Source organism: Pseudopipra pipra, chromosome 5 (genome assembly GCF_036250125.1).
Source record: "Pseudopipra pipra isolate bDixPip1 chromosome 5, bDixPip1.hap1, whole genome shotgun sequence".
In the NCBI taxonomy this organism is placed as follows: Eukaryota; Metazoa; Chordata; class Aves; order Passeriformes; family Pipridae; genus Pseudopipra; species Pseudopipra pipra.
In genome coordinates, this window is record NC_087553.1 from 25,690,221 (window position 1) to 25,698,304 (window position 8,084).

Genomic DNA, 8,084 nt, shown 5'->3' on the forward strand with positions numbered 1-8,084 from the left:
AGAAATGGCAGCTTAACTCTCAGAACGCAGACCGATATATCCAGCAGTCAGCGTGAGGGCATCAGGAGTGCCAAGAAAGTAAGTATGCTTAGCAGTTTTTGGGGATGGGGGAAGGGATGGGGAAACTTGTATCTCTATAGCAACCCCTGCCTGGCTGATCCTGCTAAATGATTAGGAACAAGGACTGCTCTAAAATTAGCTCTTCTAGGGGTCCCCGCACCAGGGGATGATACATCTGAGACAAAAAAATAATTCCTAACTTCATTTCTCTCTACCTTCACCAAAAAACTTTTGTCATCTGAAACTTCCAGGGAAGAAAAAAACCCACATTCCTAGTGTGATAACTTGGGTGGCCTGACTGAGGGCAAGTGATAAATTCTGGTTGAAGTGATAAAGTTCCACGTACAAAAAATCTGCATGTCATGCCCTGCTTCTAAAGAAATACAGAATTTAACATGGCTGATAATGGCTCTGACATGGACTTCCCAGTCTGGAGCAAGAGGCAGTTGCTTATTCAGGTAGAACTACTTTGAGAGAGTGGGTTTGCTGTAACCAAAGAGCCAGATTTCTCTGAATCTCTTGGTAAATGGCATCCACATTAGTAAAAAATTAACAAGAAGCTGTGTAGGGGAACCATGGTGCAGGGAAGAAGACATACAGATACTCTCAGGACTGCAAAAAGCTTGGAAGAGAAACCTGACAGAATTAATAGCTGGGGGCAGGAGAGGGAGGAGTGGCTGAGAGAGCTGCAGGGCCAGTCATAGCTAAAGCCGGCTGCAGCAGGGAAAAATGACTTTTAAGGGAAGGATGATCACAACTTATCTGCTTGTTTTCACTCTTACACGAAACACCTAAATAGTTAGAGCAGGAGAAGAGGTATTTAAGCCAGAGAGGAGTTAAAGGAATTGCTACTAGCCTCAGGGAAACAACTGAAATCCTGGAAGAGGCACAGAACAAGCTCTGTACCCCAAGACCATGCAAAGACAACCCTGTTACTGTAGCACACACTCTGCTCAGACTAGGAGGACTTTAAAGACTACAGGGCACACGGAGCTATGACCCTAATTTAACCATCTGAGGAGTGTACGCACCCATAGGGAGCTCAGTTCCGCTTCTGCACAAAGGCACCCATTTCCAGATCTCTGCTGAGCCAACAGACTGCTTTTAGTCTGTATTGGTATTTGACAAACAAGCAGCCTCTGGTTTCCAGCACGCACACGGCCAATAGCCCAGAACACAATAGTTGGTTTCCCATTACAGCAGGGAAGGCTTTAACTTATTCACAAGAACAGGAGAGCGAGTCAAATAGCTTAGTAGGTTTTAGAAAGGATTGGATGCTTGCATGGTGAAACAACATCCACAGCCGTATTAGCTAGGATAAGGGTTACAAGCTCAGCGATCCTCACGCTACGGGACAAAATGATCAGTGCCCTGGATCACAGGCAGACAAAAGCGATAGCCGTTCCCTGAAGCTCCTTGCAGCAAGGTCACGTGGCCATAAGCAGACACTGTCAGAAACCAGATAACCCATTGTGCAGGGCTAGCTGGGCTAATCCTGCATGTCCCCAGAAAGCTCCAGAGAGGCTAGGCACAGAATGAACCAGAGATAAATCTTTGTTGTACAAAAAATAAAAACCCAAACGAGAAGCTTTATTGGTATGCATCCTACAGAAATGGTTGCAAGAAGGGGCCTTGGATTAATCTGACAAAGAAAACATGGAACAGCTGTGCTCTCTCTAGGAAGGCACCAGCCATGAGCAGGTTCCTTACAAAACAGGGCAGCATGGAAATATACTGAAGGAATGGAGGAGGGGAGCAGACACATGGGATTGGTGCTCTGTTCTTCAACACTGATGCATGGGGCAATTTCAAATAGCCTAGTAAGAACAACCACAAAGTCTTTCTCCACACCTAAAACGACACTTGCTTTTTACTGAGCTAGTCTCCTCCATGCGTAAGTGCTTGCCCACCAGGCTTTGTATAGAAAGCTGAGGCAACTACTTGCAGAGCTTCTGCAAAGGCAAGAGACAGTAATCCTCATCTGCTCTAGCTTATCGTTGGTTCTGATCAGGTTTCAGTCGTCATTCAGTCTGTTACTTCTCCAGCCCCAAGTATATTACTGAATCTGTACTGCTTTAAAAAAACATAATCAACCGGTTTTCAATAATAGTAAAGTCCAGCGATGTTCCAAGACCCTCTTGCCAACCTGGCAGGAGGTATAGCCATGTACAGATAGGATCACCTCTTCTTGAAGCCATATTTTTTCCTTTCATAGAAAAGATCTGTCTTGGAACTGCCCAGGTTGACGATCTTAGGGCAACCATCTCTCTGAAAGAACAGAAGATGTAGGTTAGGAGATGGGCAAACACAGAACAATGTCATCATTTGCATAGTTCTAGAAGGTTCTCGGTTCCCACACTCCTCCCCCTGTCCTCAACACATATTTCGAACACCTGGGCAGATAAACTGCCCTCCAGTGCTGGTTACCAGTAAGACAGTGGAACAGAGAAGAGTATGGATGCCTTTTCAGGATTACTCTAGGACTTTCTCTTCCTCAGGGCTGAGACGGAAAACAGCTCATATAACATCAGCAGTTTAATGAAAAGGATGCTCAGTGCTTCAAGACTGATTTCTTTCTAAATTAGGATACACAGGATTTATAGGGCCCAGAGGAATAACCTTTCCCCTCCTTAGTCAAAAAGAATCTTGCTGCTTTAGATGTCACCAAGCCATTCTTGTGTATAGGAGCCCCTCTCAGCTGTGACGACAGAACTGAATCTCAGATTTCCTGGATCAATTACTGCAGAGGCTGTATGGTCATCTTGGAAGAGGACAGCTGCCCACAGCAGCTACACAGATAAGTTTTCGTACCTGAATTCCAGCAGATTGTGAGAAAAAATGCCACAAGAAAAGCAAGGGGAGTGGAGGAGACCCACCTCAGAGGTGTGGTTGAGAAAAATCAGAGATGCACCTCTTGGTGTACTAGGGACCATTTGTCCATGGGCCACCTGAGCCCAGCATCTGCATAATTCTTAAAAGCAAACTGTTGTGGCTGGACACAGCAGCTGTGAGGGGCCCAGCAGGGAGAGGAACATGTATCCTTGGCTGATGTGTAAGCCTGAGCGCATTAGATTTAGAAAGCCTCTGGGCAGATGTCAAATGCTACAGAATCTGCACCCAAGCTGTCCAGCTCCTGTGCCAGAGATATAATCTGCTGGGGAAGGTCTGCATGGTAGAAATAACAGGAGATGAATAGAAATCATCCTTCCCCCATACACCTGCCACAACCCATTTCTAGCTACTGTCTCCTTATTTGATTTTGAACCTCAATAGTAGGACTCTTCCAAGCCTTGTCTTCCACGATCCAGGGAGTCTGTGATAATCTTGACAGCGTTATTGCAGGGCTCTGTTCATTCTTCCACCTCCTCCTAAGGAGGCAGCACATGAGCATGCTCCTGTCCCCAAGAAAAGATTACTTTTTGCAACTCACAGGTGTACTGGATGACAAGGTGGGATTCTGGCCCTTACCCGCAGACTGAAGCGGTTCTTCACTCCTCCCTCCACCAGAACCAATGAATTGAGAGTAACCAGGCCCTTTGCCTGGTGCCCAGTAGCACTCCACCTCCTCCCTTCATTTTAGTATTTGCTTTCTTGCTTCACTATCTTTTTCAGTCTTCCTCTGAGAATGATGGAAGTGCTTGGACTGTAAAAGCTTCAAGTAGAGAGCTCTTTCTCTGTTTTCCTTATTCACATCAGCACCAGATACCATAATTGTGACAGGCAGCAGCACACTTAATTTTTCCCCTTCTGGGCACCCTACACTTGTGCCAACACTTTTCAATCCTGCGACTCAATCATGTCTGTTTCAGATCTGCAGCAATACCTAACATTTGAGTTTGCTGCTACAGATCAACTGTCTTCGCTCACAGCAACCTTCACCCAGGTGTCAGAATACCCCAGGCCTGTAATTCTCCTCTAGCTCTGTTTTCCACAGTCCTCCCTTGAAGAGCAGCTGGCTATTTCACACCTGAACCAGACATGATAAGCTAAAGGTGAGCTTAGGTTATGAAAAACACTTGTTGGAAATCCATATGAATTGATAAAAATAAAACCAAGCCTATTTTACTCATGACTTATGAAGCCAGGTGTCTTTGTTCCAAAGGCAAGTGAAGAAAACTACTAGTTCTCACTGCATTTCTAAAGTAGGAGGCAGCACCACCATCCCAGCACTTATAGCCATATTTAGGTATGGAAAAAGATTATGTTCCTGTTAGATCTAATGACTAAATTCAAATGAAGACCTGCCCCTGTCCTGGATTTAGCTGAAGGCCTCTAGAGAATACACAGGCACTGCAGAGAATTAAACCAGCAACTCAGTCAGCTGAGGACACTCCTGTAAATCAATCTGAACCATTCTCTCAGCAGATCTGTCATTAGGGTGTGTATGAAATGATATTTGCAAAGCACCAAAACCCAAGCAACCTTAAACACACACTTTAACAGCTATCAGGCCCATATTTTGGGAATATTGGAACTGCAAACGTCATGTTCTTGCTCTTCCCTGAGGTCTTTCTAACACTTCATTGCAGTTCTTCATGTCCTGCACTCCTTGTGTTGAATTATTAACAAAAGCCTTAGAAGAGGTGAACAGCTGCCTCATTTCACATGTGCAGTGCCTATCTTTCAGCACAAGATTATAAAAAGATTATAGCAATGACTATAGACATAAGGGACCATTACATCAAAAAGTGTTAGCAGAGAGATGTCTACAGTATAGACCATTCCAAAAAAGAATAAGAAAATACAAATTGTATGCCATTGAAATTATACAAGAGGCATTAAACTTGTAAAACACAATTACTAGTGCAGTCACTGGACACTTGAGACTAACTTCATGTTGCTATCCAAAGGAAAACAAAGGTTTTGATTCCAGTACCATATGTCCTCTTGGTCAGTGGATGATAATGGACTTGCAGTGAGAAGCTGTGCAGTGTCTGGAATATTTCTGACCCTAGTGAAACCTAGGCTGGAGATGTAAGGTAACAACCTGAAGTGGTAACAAGCAGTGTGTGGAGGAAACAGCTGTGAGTGTGCAAAATAATCAGAGATCCTTAGGGACAAAGAGAGTTATGATACCTCAAAATGCTACAATATCTCAAAATGCTTTGCAAACACAGAGAACTATCAACACGGGAAGAAAGGTATGAGGTGCTGCAAATCGGTGCCAAGCATCCCATGTCCCAGCGCTAATTTCAGCAGCTCTAAGCCCCTTAAAGGTAAGCATGGCTACTAAGTAAAATTGGGACGACGACGTACATCTTTTTCCTGGATGGTGCACTCCTTGCAGTAGTAGGCGTCGGACACTCCTGGGCCCCCGCAGATCACACAGCGCCCTTGGTACGAGCCGTAGTTACACTCGTCACAGATGCGCACCAGGGTGCAGGGCCGCACGTAGGAGTCACAGATCACACACTTGCCATCACCTGCAAGCACAGCAGAGCCTTTGGTTACAGAACGTCCTTTGCTCCATCCCCACATCAAAGAGAAAAAGCTTCCTAGTGAAAAGAACTTGCCTGTACACTCAAAGATAATACAAACGAACTGCAGAAATTTATCATGCTACTACTTTTCCCGAATTTTTCACTTGCGAAAAAAATGCTGTACCGGCAGGACTACCATTCTTACGTACACAGAAGCAGCAGTGTAAACTACTCCCACAGTGCCACATCAACAAAAGTATGGAGTTATTGTCCTCAAAGAGATAAGAGACTGTACTCATGCTCCCTTTAATCCTTCATCCATGAGAAGGCCAAAGAAAGGGCAAACTGGCATAAACAGCCATTTCACAAAGTTACTCTTGCTCTCTCACAAGGAACTGGGTGAAATTCAAGTACTCAGATCATACAGGCAAGGAGCCATCACATGCCACTGCCAGTTTCTGCTGTGCTGGGTCTTATCCAAAACACTGACCTAGGGATGAAAGGCTTCATATCCTATTACCAGTTCCCAAGGTATCTAATCCTGACTCTCGCAAACAGCTCACCTAACCTGCTCTTAAATCCCCAGCGTGACAGCCCTCAGCTATTACCAATGGGAATGTTTCACTGCCAGGTACTCTTAAAAATGATCTTTTGCTTCAGACCATCCTTCTCCCACTTTACTTATTTTCATACTATTTTTGAGTCACAAGCTACTGACCTTATTTCTTTTGTTCCCCTACAAGGATCTAACGACAGTTCTTTCTTCCCTTTTACAGCTGAACACTGGCATATGATTCTGTGGGGTTTTTTTTCCCTGCTCTAACTCTAGGAGTTCTCTCTCCATTTTTTCTTCTACAGACAGAAGGAAGAACCTTTCTCGAGGTATGATGAAGACATTTTTTCCCCCCATGCTTTGAAATGATTAGGCTGATATTTTTGCATTACAGATTACAAGGATCCATTCAAGTAGTCACCACAGCCTCAGCCGCTGGAAATGCTGGCAGTACATACCCTAGAACTGCATTTGTGTTCTGAGCTCATAACTTTTTAAGTATTCCTTGAGTTTCACTTGCAACATGCAGGCATTGTTCCCACCTCAAAGAATGACATCAAGTTCGTGGTTAAAGCAAAAACAAAATCCAACCTCTGGATCCAAACTGCATATTCTAACCACAACACCATGCTCTCAAGCAACTACATGTTGAAGCTATACTTACATTTTTCACAAAGTCTTCCAATTGCTGTTAAAAAAAAAAGAAAAAGAAGAAAAAAATTATTTGAGGCAGAAGCAGGAGAAAAATCTAAGTAACTCCAAAGCTTGAATGTCAAATAATTATCTTCTGCAGTGATCAGGTAAACCACAGAAACAGTTTGAGCATAAATACAAACATATTTACAATAAGCAATATATATCCTCCTAGAGACATTTACCAAGAACAAAGTTTCAATGCACTGTGAACACACAATGACACCCATTGGCAGTACGAAAACCTACATTCACTATTCCATTTCAAACACAGCCAGTGTGCCTGACTGAAGGAAATCCTGTACAGCAGTCTTGGCATAGCTTTTACACTGGTTTAAATGAGAGGAAAAAAAAATAGAATCAAGTGTTTACTTAAGGCAGCCAAAATAGCCTTGTTCACTTCAGAACATGAAAGTAGTTAAACGTATCTTAGCAGTTTTGTCACTTGTCTAGGAAACTCACAGCCATGGTGTTAGGAGCTTGGATAAATGCCATAAATATCAAGCTCCAAAAACCAGATGTCCACATTCACAAAGACTAAACAGTGATTCAGTTGAGGTCTGAGAGACAGGGGATTTGTCAGATTAATTTTCAACATAGATAGATTAGGTTAGAAGGACTGCATCTTCTAAAAGGAGGTTTCCTCTGGACAGTGCAGCTGAATATTTTGTGTTTACAGATCTCGCAGAAAGCTGCTTCTTAAATGTGCTTCTCCAAGGAGCAACCTGGAAGGGATGTCTCAACTTCTAACCTTGTTTAAGAGTTCTTTAAGACTCAACTGGGCAAATTCTGACCGAGATGCGACATGGATAAATCTCCATCCCTGTATTTCAGATATAGCCTGGAAGATAACTTATCTCGCAGCCAGAAGGATGCTCCAAATGCTGTGGACCCATAACGCACGGCAGGGCAGCGAAATAAAAGGAAAATAAAAGAAGGAAGGAGGGAAGGAGCCCCCTCTCCCCTCCCCCACCGCTCAGGCCTAACAGCCGCGCGCGCCCCCAACGGCCGCTGACGGGCCCCACACACGCGCGCGCGCCTCCTACTCGCCCCGCTGCGGGAAAAGGGGCCAGGGGACCCCTCCATCCCGTGCCCTGGCCCCGGGACCCACCGACGCCCGCCTGCTTGCGGCAGAAGATGAGGTCCGGGTGGTGCTTGGCCATGGCGAGGCGACACCACCCCGGCGCTGCTACTGCTGCGGCCCCGCCAAGCGCTCACCGCCGCACCGCCCCTGGGTCCTGGCCGGGGTGAGTCCTGCGTCTGAGAAAGCGCCGCCGCCGAGCTGAAAAACGCGGGAGGGTTGCCTAGATAAACCCTTTCCAGGGAGCTGCTCCGTCACCCGACTCTTTCCGCCCGGG

At 45.1% G+C, this 8,084-nt stretch overlaps 1 protein-coding gene across 2 annotated transcripts; it reads right to left on the minus strand.

Moving 5' to 3' along the window:
* Nucleotides 1-1,613: 1,613 nt before the first annotated feature.
* PHF5A (PHD finger protein 5A) lies at nucleotides 1,614-7,986 on the minus strand. Of its 2 annotated transcripts, none has more exons than XM_064656743.1 (4): nucleotides 7,838-7,986; nucleotides 6,698-6,721; nucleotides 5,317-5,483; nucleotides 1,614-2,328 (listed from the first exon to the last, which is right to left on the minus strand). In XM_064656743.1, exons 1-4 carry the CDS (start codon nucleotides 7,887-7,889, stop codon nucleotides 2,239-2,241), a joined length of 333 nt encoding a protein of 110 aa, XP_064512813.1. In that variant the 5' UTR covers nucleotides 7,890-7,986; the 3' UTR covers nucleotides 1,614-2,238. The 2 variants fall into 2 exon arrangements, with proteins under 2 accessions (XP_064512813.1, XP_064512812.1); XM_064656742.1 differs by lacking the exon at nucleotides 7,838-7,986 and adding an exon at nucleotides 6,976-7,060.
* Between the last annotated feature and the right edge of the window lie 98 nt (nucleotides 7,987-8,084).

Coding starts and splice junctions, on each gene's coding strand:
- PHF5A (XM_064656742.1), bottom strand. CDS start 7,045: ATGCCAAGACTGCTGTACAGGATTTCCTTCAGTCAGGCACACTGGCTG. Junction 6,722..6,975: donor TTTGAAATGGAATAGTGAAT/GTAGGTTTTCGT, acceptor TTTTTTTAACAG/CAATTGGAAGACTTTGTGAA. Junction 2,329..5,316: donor GCACCATCCAGGAAAAAGAT/GTACGTCGTCGT, acceptor CTGTTCTTTCAG/AGAGATGGTTGCCCTAAGAT.